This window comes from Triplophysa dalaica, chromosome 14, assembly GCF_015846415.1.
Source record: "Triplophysa dalaica isolate WHDGS20190420 chromosome 14, ASM1584641v1, whole genome shotgun sequence".
Lineage (NCBI taxonomy): Eukaryota > Metazoa > Chordata > Actinopteri > Cypriniformes > Nemacheilidae > Triplophysa > Triplophysa dalaica.
The window spans coordinates 19,627,006-19,647,020 of record NC_079555.1 but is presented as its reverse complement, the minus strand read 5'-3'; the positions used below and the strand labels follow the sequence as shown (position 1 = coordinate 19,647,020).

The 20,015-nt window shown below is 43.4% G+C and overlaps 1 protein-coding gene across 3 annotated transcripts in view; it reads left to right on the top strand.

The window, feature by feature from the left end:
• kiaa1549lb (KIAA1549-like b) overlaps positions 1 to 14,265 on the top strand; it is an 85,343-nt gene extending 71,078 nt beyond the window's left edge. For all 3 annotated transcript variants that reach the window (XM_056766764.1, XM_056766763.1, XM_056766762.1), the window contains 5 exons: positions 1,125 to 1,490; positions 2,311 to 2,408; positions 9,032 to 9,168; positions 10,622 to 10,773; positions 11,958 to 14,265. In XM_056766764.1, the coding sequence (XP_056622742.1) occupies positions 1,125 to 1,490; positions 2,311 to 2,408; positions 9,032 to 9,168; positions 10,622 to 10,773; positions 11,958 to 12,242 (1,038 nt within the window). In that variant the 3' untranslated portion in view covers positions 12,243 to 14,265. The remainder of the gene's footprint in view (positions 1 to 1,124; positions 1,491 to 2,310; positions 2,409 to 9,031; positions 9,169 to 10,621; positions 10,774 to 11,957) is intronic.
• The last annotated feature ends 5,750 nt before the right edge of the window (positions 14,266 to 20,015 follow it).

Sequence of the window (20,015 nt, the reverse complement as noted above, 5' to 3'; positions counted from 1 at the left end):
AGCGAACAGGGACAGTGGCATTCTTATTAAGCTATAACCATTTTATTATACTGTGCAAGCACTATTAGTACACTCTATGACATAATGGTACAGAAATAGGAACACATTCAAAAACTGTAATTTTATTGCTTTTATTATTTTAATGTATTAAATTGTTTTAATACATTTAAATATGACAAAAACATGTCAATTGTCTTAAACATCATTTATTCCCTCTGCTGGTTTTTTTGTTTGTTTAATTTTTTTCAGTGAAAACACTGTAGCTGTCGAATTATGTATCTGCCAAATTAATATATTTATTCATGTTTTTGTATTTTTTTTCTTTACATCATTAATGTCACATTCACCAGCCGAAGTGCCCTTATGCTCCACAGGAGGGCACTCTTCTCATCTCCCGGGCTGCCATTTCACACTACACTTCCCATAATCCATTGTTGGACTCATTATGTTGATCACAATCACCTGTGTCTTGTTAACCTGTATCACTCTGTGTATGTATACCCTGTTGTTGTCACATTCCATGGTTACGGAGTCTTGTATGTGTTACCTTTGCATTAATGAGCATTCTACCCTTGTTGGAGTACTGTGTTTTGATCTTGGTTTGGTCTTTGCCGTTGTAAACCTTGTCCTTTGCCTGCGACTTGTATCAATAAATCTGCATTTAGTTCCTCATCCCTTCAAGTCTCAGAACATTCGTAACAATTAAAAGTTTGCTCTTTTTCTGTTATTTGGTGCTATTTTCAGTGGGTTCTCAATCCAATCCCTCTCCTGGAAACCGCCCCTTAGTGTTAACTGGAATTTAAAGAATGATCTTTTATTTTTGCTTTTGTCATCTTTTTTTATAAAACAGATGAGCCTGAATATTATAATTTCTCTTCATGTTGACAATTCCCTGATATTATAGAGCAGATGAAATAATCACTGGAATTATTACTGGTTTGTTCAGGTTATCCTCTAAACCTGATGGTGTTAGTTACATCATGAATAATCTATTAATTGTTTTTCAGTTCCTGTTTAGCCTATTCACCTTTATCTCATTTTAAACTTGTGTTGACTCTGCTCCCTATTATGCATTATTATTCTCTGAAGTGAAAACATTTGATTTGTTTGTTTGTGTGTTGCAGACTGAGCCAGAGATTATCGCTGAAACTGACGTGGACCATGTGGAAAGCGGTCATTATTACGGTTGTGGTTTACAGATGAAAGGTCAATCTGAAACATCCACGCTGAGCTCTCAACCCTCTATAGATGAGGTCCGTCAGCAGATGCACCTTCTTCTGGAAGAGGCCTTTAGTCTGGCTTCAGCTAGCCGTACGGCCTCCAGCAGACACCATCAGCATCCGCCGCTGGGCTCTTATGGCCTGGGTCCAGTCATTCCATACTCTGAGGTGGTAACTAGCGCACCAGGCACCACGTGTCGAGGACAGGGAGATCTGCAGTGGGTGCCTGCCTATAGACCAGACTCATACCAGTACAGCCTGGCCAAACAGGTGCGCTTACAATTCTCAGTTTACACCAAAATTATTATAAAAACTATTTCAGCAGTTTTAAGGTCAAATCAAAATGTAATATGCTTTGCTTGTCAATATACACTACTGGTCTAATGTGTACGATTGATTTGAGCTTTTTCCAAAGAGAAAAAAACATTTTTATTTATCAAAAAGCAATAACCAATCTAAGGCTCTGAAATGACTTTTCTGTACTGATCATTCAATTTAGAAAGAATGTTTTTTATTTATTTTTAACTGTATTATAATGTTTATTACAAGAATTATTATATAATTGGCCAATATCTGTACATAATGTATTAACAAAGTAACACACTACTAAAAGTGCAGATCACCTTTATATCTACAAACAGACTTGACGGTGGATTTTTAATGACTTGTTTGTTGTAGCAATTTTGGCTTTCTATCAAATATTTAAGTCTTTATTAACTTTTATTATATGGTAAAATATTAACTTATTGTTCCATAAGTTTCTGTATATCGGAGATATCCAAACCAGAAATTGTGGCCAGGATAGCCCAGGCATCATCAGACAATCTTTTAGGCCCTATGAAGAACTTCTGGCAACAGTTAAAAGATTAAAACTGCAGCGGTACAGTATGAATATGTTACCCGATCTTCTGGGCAGGCCAAAGTTATTCTTCATCGCATAGCTGAAGGTACATGAAGGAGAGCGAGATCAAGGAAACAGTTAGCGAAATGGATTGGGACGAATTTGCCAAGACACAGGTCCTGGCCAAGAACTGCTAGAAGTGGAAAGAGCCGTCTAAATGTGTCTCTAAAGTAGTATTTTCTCACGTAGGCATTCAGGTTTACTCAGCTTCCTGACATGGCTTTAGGGTCTCCTCCACCGCCCATCCCTCCGAGGACAGGCCCTCCACCTGAACACTCACTGAGATGGTCAGAACACACACACTCACAAATACACACACATACACACATTTTTTTCTATTTTGGCAGGGACTTTTCATTGACTGCTGTTGCATAAGAACGTCTTGGTTACGTATGTAACCTCAGTTCCCTGATGGAGGGAACGAGACGTTGTGTCGAGAACGACAGATGGGGTTCGCCCTTGAGAACCAATCAACTCTGACTACTATAGAAAAAGGCCAATGAAATTTGGCGAATGCAATTTGCATGCCGGGCTCCGCCCCCGGAAATCCGGTATAAAAGGAGGCCGGCGTGCAGCATTCACTTACCTTTGTTCTGAAGAGCCTGAGACCTCTCAAACTGCAGCAGAATACGATACGTGTTCGTGGCATAAGGGACACAACGTCTCGTTCCCTCCATCAGGGAACTGAGGTTACATACGTAACCAAGACGTTCCCTTTCTGTCGGTCTCTCGACGTTGTGTCGAGAACGACAGATGGGGTTGCCTATGGAAAACGCCACAACGCTGTATCGCGTCACAATCTCTAGCGAAGCGACGGTAACAAGCCTGGGCGTGTCATCTCGAAGCTTTCGTGAGACTGTAACCTTCCAGTGTGGTGGTCGGGGGGTTCCAGAGCTTTCTTGGAGAAAGATGGGTACAGCCCTGACCGGTAACTTTCACGGACGGGGCCTTAGCTCTCTATAGGCGAGAGGCCGTCCAGATCAGTTTACACCGGGTAAGCGCGACTCTTAATCAGAGAAGCGCTACAGAGGCCACCTCCTACCCGTGGGGAGGAATATGGTGGATATAGGTATGGTCTCGTCCTTGGAGGAGAACGCATGGAACGTGCGGACTGAGTAGTTAACCGCGAGGTGGAGGCCCACCTGGGGAAGCTCATGGGTTACCAGGAGTGGGAACCATTCTCATGAGGATACATCAGACGGAACAGCCCACGGAGGGGGTGTTACAGACGTCCGGTAGCACTAGGTCCGGTTAGAGCTATCTGTGATAGCTCACATGGTATCCCGGCCTAAGGGGGAAGGCTGCTCTGCCCAGCCAGCCCCCAGGGGGTGCTTGTTTGGTGATGGATGGAATGCCTATTCTTAACCAGTGTCTGGGTAAGAAGGGAGGCTGGTGAGGTACCAGTTTCTTAGCGATGTGTTCGGGTAAGAAGAAAAGGTAAATAGCACACTGACCCAACCTGTTAGAGGGTGGAAAGGTGCTTTCGCAGGCATACGCCCCCCCGGATGCCAGTCCTACATGTCGCCACGCAGGACGTGGGCTGACACCGGGTTTACGCGAAGGTTGTTAACCCTTGCGAAGGTGTTTGGGCATAGCCCAACCCGCAGCTCTACAGATGTCTGCTAGAGAGGCGCTTCTGCCAGTGTCCAGGAGGTGGCTAAACTCCGTGTGGAGTGAGCCCTCACTGCCAATGGGCATGGGAGATTCTGAGATCGGAATGCCGTCGTAACGGCGTCCACGACCCAGTGCGCCAGCCTCTGTTTGGAGACAGCCTTCCCCTTCTGCTGTCCTCCAACAGACACGGAGCTGGTCAGAGCTTCAGAGCTCTGCGTGCGGTCCAGTACGTACTGGACACAACACTAATCGGGTTGGGTCTTCCTCCCCTATGGGGAGCGCCTGCAAGTTCACCACTTGGCCCCGGAGGGAGTAGTGGGAACTTCTTGGGCACGCATCCGGGCCTGGGTCTCAAGATAACGTGAGAGTTTCCAGGGCCGAGTTTAAGGCAATCCAGGGACACGGAGGATGCTCGGTGGTCCCCTACCCTCTTGAAGGAAGTGAGCGCCGTCAGGAGGGCCGTCTTACTCTATGAGGAAGATCGGAACCTCCGAGGGGCTCTTTGGGGGGCCCTGAGGCTCCCCAGGACCACTTAGGGTCCCAAGAGGGTATGGAGCGAAGATGAGGCGGATTCCGCCCTCTCGCTGCTTAGGAACCTGGTGACCAGGTCGTGTTGCCCTAGAAACTTTCCACCGACTGAGTCGTGATGAGTGGCAATAGCGACTACATACACTTTCAGTGTGGAAGGGAGATGTTAGTCTCCAGTCTCGTGAGGAGGGGAACACAATCCTGATCAAGCACCTCAGTGGGTCTTTCTCGTTGAGAAAGACACCAGGACGAGAAGAGGCACCGTCTAGAGGCGTGTAACCGCCTAGTAGATGGGGCCCTAGCCTGGGTGATGGTCTCAGCCGTATAGGGGGAGTAGCCATCTTAGGATCTTCTCGTCCCGTCTAGAGACCAGACATGGGTGTTCCAGAGGTCTGATCTGGGATGCCAGAACGTGTCCTTCCCCTGAGAGAGCAGGTCCTCTGTCAGGGGAATGGTTCAGGGGGAGTCGCTGTCCAGAGCATCGGCTCTGAGGCCAAATGCGGTTAGACCGGTGTGGTGTAACCAATAACACTTGGTGCTCCTGCTCCCTGACCTTGCACAGAGTCTGTACAAGAAGGCTCCTGGGGGGGGAAGGTGTGCTTCCGCCCATCCCGCGGCCAGCTGTGCGCAAGGATATCCGTGCCGAGGGCAGGGACTATCAAGCGGGCAAATGGTGGTGTTACGGGAGGTGAACAGGTTTTACCTGGGCCTACCCGAACAGCCTCCAAATGAGCTGGACTGCACGGGGGTGGAGTCGCCACTCTCCACGAGGCATAAACTGGCGAGAAAGCACGTCGGCTGTCTAGTTCAGTTTGCCCGGGGTGTGTGGCCTGCAGGGAACGAGTCACCTGTTGACTCCACCGGAGGAGGCGTCGAGCAAGTTGTGTTTAGCTGCTGTGTGCGAACGCCACCCTGACGATCTGTATTCGCTACAGCTATAGTGCTGTCCTCGGAACAGCACGTGCATGTCTCGCACGAGAGGCCGTAGCCTGCTCAGTGCAAGTAGCATAGCCCACAACTCTTGGCAATTGATATGCCAGCGCAGGCGGGGGTTCGTCCAACACCCCACCTGCGTGCTCGTTGCACACTACACCGCACCCCTGCAGGGAGACTTCAGTCGTCACCACGACCTGCCTCATAACCTGCTCAAAGGGACCTGAGTCCGTCGAAAAAGTCATAAAGACTAGGGGTTATGGTGCGTCGGCAGCAGGGCGGCATCACCATGCGCCTGCTGCCGGTGTGCCACGCTCTCCTCGGAACTCGACTCTGAAACCAGTGTTGGAGCGGTGTCATGTGCATCAACTCGAGGGGTATTAACCCGCGAGGACGCCATGTGTCCCAGGAGCCTCTGAATTGTTTCAGGGGGACCGCTGTCTGCCTAAAATGTTCATTTCAGACAGTTCAACACTGGTTGGGCACAACTGCGGACAGGTGTGCCGACATGGTGACAGAGCTGAGTTCCATACCGAGAAAGAGGATGCTCTGCACTGGGGAGAGCTTGCCCCTCTCTTGGTTGACCTGGAGTCCCAATCGACCAAGGTGCCGGAGCACCAGGTCCCTTTGTGTACATAACAGATCTCGCGAGTGTGCTAAGATAGGCCAGTCGCTGAGATAGTTTAGTACCCGCTAGCCTTCCTCCTCTCAGGGAGAAAGGGCGGTCAGGGACAGACCGAAAGGGAGGACTCTGTACTGATATGCCCGCCTCTCGCACGCGAACCGTGGGAACGGCCGGTGTCGAGGAGGATCGAGACATGAAAGTAAGCGTCCTTCAGGTCGATTGCCACGAACCAATCCTGACACCTCATAGATGTCAGGACGCGCCTCTGTGTGAGCACCCTGAATGGCAGCTTGTGAAGGTGCTCTGTTCAGGGTACGCAGCCTTTGGGGGCAACCCGCCGTCTTTCTTGGGAACGATGAAGTGTGGGTGGTGACCCACTGAACATCTTGGTTTTGAGGGACGAACTCGATGCCTGTTTTGCCAGAAGGGTGGTGACCTCTACCCGAAGTACGGAGGCGTCCCTGCCTCTGACAGAGGGAGAGATGATGCCCCGAAACTTGGGTGAGTCTCTGGCGAACTGGATCGAGTAACCAAGACGGACCGCCCTCATTAGCCAGCGAGACAGTGTGGGCAGCTCTCGAGCTCCCAGGGACTGTGACAGGGTGACCAAGGGGACGGTCTGCTTCATCATTCCCACGGGGGGTGGTTCGTCGGCTGGCGGAGCTAACCATGTCGCGGGGAGTCCCCGGAGGGAAGGTTTTTGCTCCGCCTGCTTACCTGCCTGGCGGGACAACGGCACGCACTGTCGGTTTGAGAGTGGTGACGGCTGTCGTATGTGTACGACCTCACGCCTCGCCAGGGTGTGAGGTCGGTTCGCCGAGCACAGTCCAGTGGAGTGTGCGATCGGCTGCAAGTAAACCCGGGGAGAACAGAAAACTCACTGAGTAAGTGGGCGCCAAGCCCTAACAAGGGCCCGGCTTTGGTGACGAGGCAGGAGTCGTCCCGTACCGACCGATCAGAGCCGTGGCTGTGAAGGTTCGGGCCCGATGTTGTTCTCCCTGGGGTCTTCCCGTCAGTGTCCCTTCTCGCGAGGAGGTTGCTGACGGGGTGGAGGTTTCCCCCTCGACCTCTGCTTCCGGGGTGCCGCCTGTGGGGGCACAGGAACCGGAGCCGATGTCGAAAGGGTCCTGGGTTGCAGGGAAGCAGACGTCACGTGAGATCTCGGAGGCCTGTAGGCGGCCGAGTCGCGGCGTGAAAAAAATGTGGTTAATTGCCACTGTCTGCTTCGCCGTCAAAAAACTGCTGAGCGCAGTCCTCGACGGTGTTACCAACAACCCACCCTGCGAGATGAGTGCATCAAGAAAGCGGACTTCCTTGCTGTCACTCTTCTGCACAAGGTATAGCCGGGGGTGTCTCTCCTGGACCACTACCGTGGACATCGTCCGACCCAGGGCCCGTGCCGCCGCCTTAGTCGCCCGTAGAGCGCTGTCAGCGGTGGCACGGAGATCCTGCATTATACCCGGGTCGGCCTTACCCTCGTGGAGCCCTCTCAACGCCCTGGCCTGGCGGACCTGCAGGATGGCCAAGGCATAGAGAGAGGAGGCAGCCTGGCCCGCAACATCGCAAGCTTTCGACACCAGTGATGCCGAAGTCTTACGTGCTTTGGACGGTAGGAGTGGTCGATCCCCCCCCAGGTGGTAGCCGTCCGCGGCACAGGTGCACCGCAGGCGGACGTTCCACCCGGGGGATCTCGACGCAGTCCTTGGCTGCCTCACCATCGAGGGAAGTAAGGGAGCCGGAGCTGGTTTCACTGGAACGGTCCGTGAGTGGAGCGTTCCAAGTTTTACACAGCTCCTCATGCACCTCCGGGAAAAACATGGCACCCGGGGTGGGCGCGGTTTGCACCGCGCACCGACCTCGGGAACCACGCATCCCCGGGTTAGCACGGATGACATCACTTCTGCTTCCTCCTGAACTCGACCGCTGGGGGTGGAGTTTGGATTCGGCAGAGTCGGATGCCAGTCTCCCTCCGATGCTGCGAGCGACATCTCATCTACGTCACACATCGTTTCCGAGTGTGTGCGTGAGGATCCGGACGGTATGCCACCGCCGGTTGGGGAACGTTCAGAAGAGCGAATCGGGGTGCGATCGGCCCGTGAGCACTTGGCTGGCGGGTTTACGTTCGCAGAGTTCCCCGTATCACTAACGCTGCTAACGTGGGTGGTCATCGGGGCCGTAGCCACAGATGTCACAGCCCGGGTAGCAGACGAAATGGTGGCTGGTTCCCGTAGGAAGACAGCCACCCGTGACCGCAACTTCTGAATGACAATCTGCCCGCAGTGCAGGCAGATGTGTCAACGAACGCTGCTTCAGTGTGCTGGACGCCCAGACACCTAATGCAGCGATCGTGTCCATCCCCCTCCTCGATGAGGGTGCCGCACCCAAGAGAACAGCGGGACATGCCGCGCTGGAGAATGCTCAGTCAGTCCTGAAAAGGACTTTTAGAAAAAATCTCTAACACCTCCGGAACCGCCGAGACGCCCAGGGGAAGGTCGCTGCAGGAAGGGACGATCCGCTGTAACACGTCGTAGCACCAGCGTGTAGTTGTAGAGGATTGAATCCTGAGTTGTACTCATGAGCGATGGCTCTGAAGAACAAAAGGTAAGTGAATGCTGCACGCCGGCCTCCTTTTATACCGGATTTCCGGGGGCGGAGCCCGGCATGCAAATTGCATTCGCCAAATTTCATTGGCCTTTTTCTATAGTAGTCAGAGTTGATTGGTTCTCAAGGGCGAACCCCATCTGTCGTTCTCGACACAACGTCGAGAGACCGACAGAAAGGGAACTAAATAATTACTTTTTCACGCAAATCTTTTGGCTTTTATCTTTTTCAGTGAGACATTCTTTAAGTTCACTTTTGCATTTACATGCAGAAGACATATTATACAGTATGTGCTAGTGTCTTCTTAAGGTTCAAAATGATGTCCTAGCAGCTAAACATATTTACATTGTACAGTCTTTATAGTTTGGAAAAGGACACTAGCAACAATAGCAAGTGTCACATCATGTTCATGATCCTGATGTAAACAATTCGAAGGCTGCTAAATATTAAATTAAAACGTTGTAATATGTCCCAAGCTTGATGTTGCTAATGTTAGCACTAGAAACACAAGAAAGAAGTGTTTAATGCTCTTTCTCTAAAAGTCAATACTGCCATCTGGTGGTAAAACCCATATCAGTGCATATGTGAAGCTCTTCTCATGTTCATCAGGTCATCCTCTGAACTTGGTTCAAGGGGTCACTGCTCTAGATCTTCAGCACCGAATCAGCACAGCAGCGCCGCCTATATGCCAGACAGCAGAGCAGCAATTCCACCTGTCACTACAGAGCTTATTCCCAACCACTCAGGTCAGAGTGTATGCTTGTCTAGGGAGGTTAGGGGTGACTGTGTTTCAATAAAATTTCACTTCACACCTTACTTTCAACAGAACAATATCTTAAAACTACGGTGGCCGCTAGGTGTCACTGCGCTGCAACTGAAGAAAACACATGCAAACCCAAAAAAACAAAAGCAAATTCAGAAAGCATCTCCATTAGTTTGACGACACATGCCCTGCAAAATACTCAAAACACAAACAAACACAGAAACGCGCTGCATATACTCGCAACACAAACAAACACAGAAACACGCTGCAAATTCTCGCGACACAAACAAACACAGAAACGCGCTGCAAGCTGCACAGACGACAACGGAAGTGTTTCCGGGGGACCGCAAAAACTGATGCACCTGATTGGGACGCGCTTCATTTTGACTGTTCAAATTCGTTAGTGGAGTTGTCAGCCACATTGAAGGTAGTTGCTTTATAACTTTATTTTAACTTTCTTAACGTACGTCCGTAGGATATTATTAGCCTGTCGATTTGAACAGTTTAACAAAAACGATGAGACGTAGTAACTGCTCGACTTACTTAAACAAGTGTCACTATAACAAAGTTTAAAGGTTTAAAAAATGATTAAAAACTTATTCTAGTCGACATAGTCAGTGTGGCTGACAACTCCACTAACGAATTTGAACAGTCAAAATGAAGCGCGTCCCAATCAGGTGCATCAGTTTTTGCGGTCCCCCGGAAACACTTCCGTTTTCGTCTGTGCAGTTTGCAGCGCGTTTCTGTGTTTGTTTGTGTTGCGAGAATTTGCAGCGCGTTTCTGTGTTTGTTTGTGTTGCGAGAATTTGCAGCGCGTTTCTGTGTTTGTTTGTGTTGCGAGTATTTGCAGGGCATGTGTCGCCAAACTAATGGAGATGCTTTCTGAATTTGCTCGTGTTTTTTGTGTTTGCATGTGTTTTCTTCTGTTGCAGCGCAGTGACACCTAGCGGCCACGGTATAAAACCCTATATCATACCATCCACTGCGTTTTTGCAGAAACGTTTTTTTTACTAAACTAACACGTTCAATATTTTTGGCCCATTGCCTGTTGTATTTGTTCATAATTTTGTACTTACATTTAGTCATTTAGCGGACGCTTTTATCCAAAGCAACTTACAAATTGGGTAAACAATGGAAGCAATTGGGTCAACATTAGGACAAGAAAAAGCATAAGAGCAATAAAAACATAGCTCTGTACACAAGTTTAGTTTATCTAAGTTTAAGTTAGCATGCATTTTATTTTTAATTTTTTTGGAAAAAGATACAGAAATCAGAAATGATCAGTCCGGTGCTGTTTACATTTTAACTAGCTGGAACAAAGTAGTTTGTCCCCGGTCATGAAATTGCCCTGTTATACAAATTGTGACAAAAATGGAAGGTAAAGTTACATATACCTGTATATTTCCAGTAATTGTTATTCTTTATTTGTCCCTCAGGAAATCCCATGACAGCGGTGTATGCCATTCCAGCCAGTCGTCCTGGGTACACGGGGTATTTCATCTCCACGCCACCCTCCTCCTACCACAGCCCGTCCTGGATGTCCTACCCTCCTGAACCCGAGGATGTGCCTCCTCAGTGGGCTGAATCTGTAAGAATCTGTTTAACATCATACGATCTTCTATCAGGTGTTCAATTCTTTAATCTGGCTTGCATCCCAAGATGCCACCAGTGTCACAATGCATGTGGCATAAACCTTATGCAACCAGAAGAGGCTGAATTGACCCTGTGTGTCTCTACATTGTTGTGAATGTGGGGGCCTACCAGGCCTTTGGAGCAACTGTTTGTCTATACCTGTTTCATTCCAAATGCCTTCACATAGTGTCTTTTTGCAGAACCAGTGTCATTTTGAAACCATTTGCTGAACTGAATTAATCGCTGACGTTGAGTGGACACAACAAATTCATCGGGTAGTAGAGCACATTTCTTTAAATGAACTCTTTTAATTTTTAACTATTTAGCTCTTTCACAAGTTCAGGGTTGTGCTCTATTCAGAATTGAGTTGATAATGCCTCATCAGAAGAAAAATTCCTAAGGAAATTCCCCAACTGCTTACTATATAAAACGAATCGCAAATAAATGGCTCCCAAAGCATGGCTAAGAATCTAAAGTGTTGTCACAAATAAGAGCAATAGTTGACAACCAGATTTGGGATCCAAAGGCACATGGAGGTATCTGAAACTCCTTACGCCAGAACAGCTCTTCTGTTAGTGCTGCTCTTTTAAATTAGAGCATCAGCAGAGTGTCACTTATCATAGTCTTCTGTCAGCAACTAATTCCTGCCCACAAATACTAAAAACAACCCACACAGGAACAAAAATAAAAGGGTCATAAAAGTATTGTGCATGAACATCATTTAGTTTTGCACGGAATTGCATGTCAGTCAATAAAAAAAAAAATTTTTTTTAAGTAAAATGGATATGCCACTTTTATGCCTTTTTTTTTTTGAACATATCACATTGTTTGCGCAAATCTTTGATGGAAACCCAGCTAGTTGTTAATATTTTGTAAGTCATGGATTAATAAAATGATCCAATCACCCGATTCAACTTTGTTTAAATTGAGTGACATGGTTATTTTGTAGAATCTAAACATTTTTATATTGTCGTATTGTGAGTGTTGTAGTTGTTTTGCATTTGTCTATTAGTTCCAATTTAGACTTTGGTCTTCTTCAGTACAGATCGAGATTCAACAACCTTACATTTAAAACCAGCCCACATTAGATGATTGTTTTCAGCACAGCTGCTGTTGACTGTTAGCCGCCTTCTCTTTCAGATGCCCTTACCAGGCTACGCAGAGGCCTTTCCTCATCCCCACTATCCTCAGGGCAGCCCTCTCCTCTGGCACCATAGTCAGGCTGTGTCCACTCGGGGTGGTCCCGACCATCCGCCCTCTTCATCTACTGCAGCATCCCAGCAGAGTCTGGCAGAGTCTGGGGATCGGATCAGACCTGACGCCCCCCTCAGCAGCCTATCCACCTCAGCCCTGGTCAAAGCCATCCGTGATGAGGTGGCCAAGCTGGCCAAGAAGCAAGCACACATGTTTGAGTTCCAAGTGTAAAGGTTTCCAGAGGAGCAGACCACATTTACGCATTTAGGACTCCTGTATTAATCAGACTTTTAATTATTATATTTCAACGGATCCTTCTATTATCCTTGAATGAAATGCCTGTCTGTTGTTTATACACATTTTGTGTGATTCTCTTTTACTCTGGCCATTGTAATATAACATAACAATATATCGTATTCAAGATTTTTTTTTACTGGGACAATATGATAGTCTTAATAGTTGTTGGTTGTAGTGTTGTGTTTCATTTATGAAAGATATTGATTTTTTGAATTGCATCATCAAATTTCAACATCAATGTCCAGCCCAGGTGTGACTGAAGATATGTCGTATTGACTTGAAATGTCAAAACTTCACTGAATAGGGGGATCTAAAAATCATAAAAAAGTGGAAGCTAGACACCAGGGGCCGGTTGCACCAGCTGTGCGTAAGTTACAACTCAGCCAAGTTTTGATTAAGTCACAACTTATACACTACTAAATATTTTTTGGTTGCACCATTCAACTTGATGTTACGTATTAACTAAATATTTATGGATGCATTCTGTCAGGAGTAACTATAGGAATAAAAATGCAGACTCACTAACTAACTGAATAACTAACACTAACTAGCTCTTGTTTCACTCGACATTCTTCATTGATTTACACACATGATAATGCTGACATTTACCTTTTAAAATAGAGAACATTATGTAATGACATTGAATTTTTGACGCCTCTAACAAGAACCATCCTAACGCGCCTTCGTATGTATCTGCCTGTGTTGTGCACGTCACAAAATAATTTTCATTTTATTTCATTGGCGGTTGTCAGTAGAATGAAATCACTCATATGTCATGTAATTTATTATTGCGTTAAATTGGCTGTATTGTTTTTAATCAACATTTGTTTATAATAAAAATAAATAAATATGCTATTCATGATGGGTAGTAATTAATAAAAAATGACCGTTATTTTATAAGGTAAAATAAGTTTAAATCGAGAATGTTTGAAATTCACAACATTTCAACACAACCTTTCCTCACGAATTTAAAGGCTGCTTTTGGACTATTAAAGGTAAACGTCATATTATTCGACTACACCTTACTTTACGAAGAGTTTAGGAACTACTAGCTACGTTCTGCCTGAAGACCAAATGGTGCAACCAAATAACATGCAGATTTAGTTAGAAACTAGCTAGTAGTTACCAAGCATCTAGAGTGGACTTTACGTTGACATCTAAGAAAGAACTTGCGCATGGCTGGTGCAACCCTACTCAGGCCCTTCATTTTGTTTTGACCTTTCACTTATTGGCTACATTCCCAAAAAATGTGTTGAATTGCGATTCAAAGAAATTCAACACAGTCCAAAACAAGAAAAATGGCTTCCTGGAATATTTTAATAAAACCAAACTGGCGTTGACATTATGCTCAATAATTATTTTGTATAGTCTATAATGAGTAAAATGTATAGCAATTAGTTCACACATCTAATATTTATATAATATATTATTAACATGTATTTTATTTGAGATAGTCAGGAAGGGAAAGTGGCTAGAGTGGTCAAATTCAAAGACTAAACGTCCATCAGGGCACTGTGTTGCATTTGGTCATTTTATTTAGATAACTTTGATTGATTGTCACCATTTTTTATATTTAGTGTTGAATCAGAAGGAATGTGTTATGGTTTAATAACTTGGGATATACACCATGTAATAATGTTCTGTAAAAGGTGCTAATGTAGATGTAATGCCTCATCATCATCATCATCATCATGGTTAAATGTAAAAGAGTTTCAAGCCTAATAATGACTTTCTCTTTTACATTTATTTTTCACATTTAACATATTGTTTGTTTCACATAAGGGCTTTTTATATTGTAACATAAAATGCATTTGAGAGAGACTCATCTGTCTTATACAATGGATCTGTTTACTTTAAAGCAGCTTGACTGGCAGTCTGAAAGTCGATTATGCATGAATTAAGATTCTGTATAAATGATTTAAATCTGACGTGTGCTGTTCAAAATGCACTTTACTCCTGATTTTTGTGCACATGCAAGTAAAAGAATACCAAAACCGTGTGGTTTTATTATATATAATTGTAATAATATATATACATATATTTCAAGAATTATCCAATACATTCACATTAATAATACTTAACTAACTCACATCATTTAGCCAATCATAACCATTACATAATTTACATGGGAATGCTATTCGTATCCTCAAAAACCTGATGTTTGCAGAGTCTTGGCAGTTTTAGTGCTTTGTTGGATAACTGACTTCAGGAGTTTGCCATCAAAGGGATGGTTCAACCAAAAATTAAGTATTTCATAATTTACACACCCAGCCGAGTAAAACTAAACTAAACACCATTGGCATCTGTCAATTTTGTTTCCACAAAGGTGAGTCATTTAAAGGTTTTAAATGACATATGAGGGAAGAAATTATGCAAGAATATTCATTTTCCGGGTGAACTTTAAGACGCCACAATAAGGCATTCCATTAGTTTTCCTTACCGTCTTTTTGAGTTATAACCCATTTTTCCAGAGGCAGCTTGATATAATTGATTTACCTTTGACAATAACGGTGATCAAAACAATGGAGAAATCAAATGAAATAGTTCATTATTAATATATTTTAATAGATATAATTATATGCAAACATCTTATAAACAGAACAGGTAGCAGGTATCTTAAGAGCCCAGTGATTTAGGTTTCTCTAAATCCAGCGTTATATCCACAGTTTATATAACATTCATCAACCAAATGCAGTGAACAAACAAACACCTGAACTTCGCGAACGTATGCTCTCTCTCTCTCTCTCTCTCTCTCTCTCCTGCTTGCAAGTGAAAGTGACGTTAGCGCATGCTCCTTCTCCTGCGCTCCTTGCTGCCGTGTGGCCCTGCCGCGTGCTTCCGTGAATTGTCCAATAAGGGACAAAGAAAAATTGTTACAAAACACTTTTATATGTTCGAAAAAAACTTTCCGAAACCTGAGCGTTCGCTGGGGGAGTGTAGCCTATCGAGCACAGAAATACTACGTAATACGCCAAACTCATTTTTTGACAAGTTGACCATGTTAAGCATGAGAAGACAGCACGTTTAACATCGTAAAGAAGTCAGAATGCACGAAACACCGTTGCACGGACACTTTAAATAAACAAGCGATTTCAAGCCTTGACTGTAACATTACAATAAACCACTGGTAGTTGACAAACACACCGTTGAGTCCTTTGGTGTGAAATATGGTTTTAATAGTGTTTAATTAAATGCTTGTTCTAAACAATCACTTTAGCAAAGTTTGTACTATTTTTGTTTATTTCGATAAATAAAAGAACTAAAAAAAAACATATACTGTCATTAGATCAAGTTATCACAATATATAAAAATCAGTGAAAAAATTATAAAAATGCAAAGATTTTGAAAGCATTGGAGATCTCATAATAATCTAATATCGATTTACAGCAGTAACAATAAATTATATTGAATGATAATATATGATTAATATATTATTTTCCTATTGATTTATAATTTACTGAGTGATTTCTGTAAAACAGCTTTTGCAACAATGGACAATTGTGAAAAGCTATATAGTTAATGTTAATTTACTTTCAGCTACCTGCTCATGACCAGTAGGGGCTCCGAGGAATTGAGTGATGGTTAAAAATTCTATTGCATTTGGAACTTTTTGTGTGTGCTTGAAACGTTGTCTATAACTCAATAATACTCAAAAAACTCTTAAACTTGACCGAAAAATACAAATTCGGTCATCATTTACAGATCTGTGATCGGAATAATTTCTATGTTCGATGAACAAACAGGGAGATTTCTGGAAGATTGTCGATCAAATCTCTCATTGACACCCAGTATTTATCTTCCCCTATTATGGCAGTAAATGGTTGGTGAGATCTGACATTCTCCCTCGGTGTTCAACAGGTAAAAGAAATGTATACATGTTTAAAACAATCTAAGGGTGTGTAAATGAAGACATAATTTTCATATGTGGGTTAAGTATTCCTTTAAATAGTCTGCATGCATATGGATTCATGTTAATAATTACATCGTCTGCAGTCTTTCAGCAAAGAAAGAGGCTCTCGTATCGATAATCTGCATAAATGCTGGTTATCGGACCTTTGGAGCAGCACATGCATTTATCTTTGTGGCCACTAGATGTCAGGAATGACTTTCATACAACTTCAAAACCAAACGGTAACTCTTGAATCATGTAAATCACTGGTTCTCAAACTTTTCAGATCAAGTACAACATTTAATAAAATTGGTTGCTCCAAGTACCACCTTATGACCTCCGTAGAAAGATCACATGGATAAAAAATGTATTTAATAGACTAGTCGAGCTGTGAATCTTTATCTTTACACCTCATCCTCCAATTCTAACGTAGCCTTAATTAATAATACAAACACTTTTTTATTTACCAGCTGTTTTCAAACTAAAGAACATGTTTTTTCCATGTTCTTCAAGTTAGTCAGCAGTAATAGTGGACACAAATTTTTGTCTGTAGTCTAGTGTAGTGCTCGGTGAATGACTTTTATTGGGATCTAACTTTGTGGGTACTTGCAGAAAGACAACAGACCTGTATTAAAGACAGACAATGTAGAAAGAATATTTAACACAGAAGACAAATAAACACTAAACATCAAGAGAACAGCTGTATATAACATAGAGACTCACACTTTACTGCAGTGGCTCTTGTCAATCCGCCGCGTCAAAACTTAATCACAACGCCTGCTTCACTGATTTAGCTCGTCGGAAGAGGGAGATCATCACAAGCGTCTGTCTGCTCCCGTTCAGTGTTTGAGCTGCCAGTCAAGCGCGTTACATCGACCAATGATAAATAAACAATAATTCATACAACTATATCAAAATTGCAAATAGGCCAAGATGTTTTCCGTTTTTTCGATCATGTAATAAACACTTGAAATTGTATTTAAAACACGAATTTAATAAATATCGTTTTTAATTTCCTGTCGCGTCACGTACCACCGGGGGTCTATTCAAGCACCAATAGTGGTACGTGTACCACAGTTTGAGAACCACTGATCTAAATCAATTGAATCATCTGTAAGGTTTGATGTATACCTTGAGTTTTAGTTTTATTTTCCTTTTCATCACACTGTCTGCAGTATACCCTTAAATTTCTATGCGTCCATTCCCCATCCTGTATATATAACCCCATTGAGTCACAGTGAGTAGCCTATTAAAACTCAGCATGATAGTTTGGATAAAAAATGGTTACTATAACTATTTTTACTATTACCTCGAATCAACTGAACCCAGTTTCTAATGACTGGTGAAATTTATGGTGAAAGTTATTTGAAACTCTTGTAAAAGTGTCAAAACTTTTCTAAAATCTGTCAAAACTGCACCGAATACTACTACTGTAATTGCACACTGATGAGTCAAAAGCATGTGATTTTCCATGTTAACTCACGTTCTCGACGTGCGCTTTGGAGTCGCCGAAAACGCACGTTATGAGCGTGCATTTTATCTGGCCAAAAAACGCGCGTTTTCGACGCGTGCTTCGCTGTTGTACATAAAATCATCCAACATAAATTAAAGAACATTATGTGGAAATATCATCTTGATAACTTCAATATTGACTGAGTACGGCAGTGTGAAAATACATATATTTTTGAATTTCAATGCGAAAACAAACTCATTTTTAAAGCTGAAAAACACCTGAACTATAATTTTCATGTCTATGTGCCATAACAAGGCTGAGATTATCCCATTTTCAGTGATATTCAAGATATTTATAGGGAATTTACAGTTTTGTAAAATAGACTAGTTTTGTATTGTTATACGCATGTAAAGAAAACATAAAATCATGGAAACATGTGGGATACCCATAGCTGGATTATAGCAACAATAAATCACTAGAAGGATGCGGCAAGCTTTTTAAACAATCTGGTACATTTTGGAAGTCATTTCACTCGGAAGCCAAAGTCACAACGAAATAAAGCAACAACACCACAGCTACTCGGTCTAACTAAATGGGAGAATGTATTAGACATGTCTAAACATCACAATTGAAAAGTATTTTCCATCAATAAAAACTTGACATCAACTGTAGAATAAAGTTTCTTAAGCGAATTATACAATACTCATTAGGTGTTTTGTTGTAAAAAAGTACGATCGAAATAATTGTTTATGATACCGTCTGACTGACGATCATTAACGTACAATGGTAAAGCCCGTACTCCGACCCCAATTTCTGAGCCTCCCCAATTACAGGCTTTCAACCAAATGAAAATGACGAGCAGAGACAAAACCACGGACTATAAATGTATTTAAGTTAATAAAAAAAAACACCTTGAGCTCAACATTAATGATACAATTTCATAAATGTGAAGGAATCATCCCACTGGGCTTTGTTTAGACTGTTCCCGTGGGCCGGCCACCCATACACTGGCCAAACGCACCAAAAAAAACCAAACAAAAAAATATATATATATATATACTTACAAAGGAACAATTCACAACAAATAAATTAAAGTTGGTTTCCTTCTTTCACATTATGTCTTTGCTTAAACATTTCACCACTCCATACAGAAAACAAAATACATGCAAATCAAAACACTTCAAACCAACCAAACCCAAAATATATAATTAATTTAAACCCACTCAACGCCAATCAGATGAACCAAGGTCAAAAGAGCAACAGAACAGATAAACCACAATTACTCAACCTCCGAAATACAGCAGCATAAATGTAAAGCAAGACAACGAAAGAATTACAACCAACCCAAATAAAGAAAGGAACAAACTAAATAAATTGGTCCATAAACAATACCTGATAATAATATTAATAATACAATAAAGCAGTGTAACAAAACGAAATTCCAATTTCACTGTTACACACACATTTACTCAAATCAAATGAAATTACGCCAGCGACATGAGCGAGCCCCGATGGCGCCAGAGGCAACGGTCGGCCACGGGTTTAGAGCGTATCCAACGTGAGCGTTGTACAGGCGTCGTATCCAACGTGTGCGTTGTACAGGCGTTCAAGGCAATCGTTCAAGGCAATCGCGAGAATTCCATGCAATCACGAGCGTTCAATGCAACAAGAGAATTCCTTGTCCCAACAGGAAACGATATTTTAACCACAGCAAACAGCAGCTGGCAACTTCTGAAAAACAAAGACATATTCGTTTGCTCCCTCCCCACTCCTCTCAGATTTATAGTCACACAAACCGGGTAAGGGAAACATAACATTACCTTTCACGTGCAAGACACTCACTCACACATGCTCACTAGCAATGTCTGGACGCACCCGACTAATCTAAAATTACATCAAGCAAGCACATTAAGCAAACATGTGAATTAAATTAAATTCCTACGAACACCCATATTCTAGATTTATATTTCCCTACCGTCTATGAGCCACCAGTTTAACAGACCCTACCTTTCTCGAGGAGTGAAGGAGATTCAAGACCAACACAAACATGTCACATCGATGCAATGTCATGACGCACCTAACTCACCTGAATCTATATAGGTACGTAATTACCTGACGTACCCACCCACTTAATGCCCCGCTATTTTTAAAGGGGCCACGCAGACTACTCTTAAAGGTGCCATCCCACTACATTTAGGAAGCCCGTTTTTTTGGTCTTTATATTTATATATAGTGTCAATAAAAAACATACATTTTTGCAAGCTTTACAGCTTAGCCAATTACATAAAAATTCTTTGGTTGGGTCAGTCTGTTGAGGGCGACTGGGACAAGATCATTTGCGCGCAGGGCTGCATGGGTGCAGCAT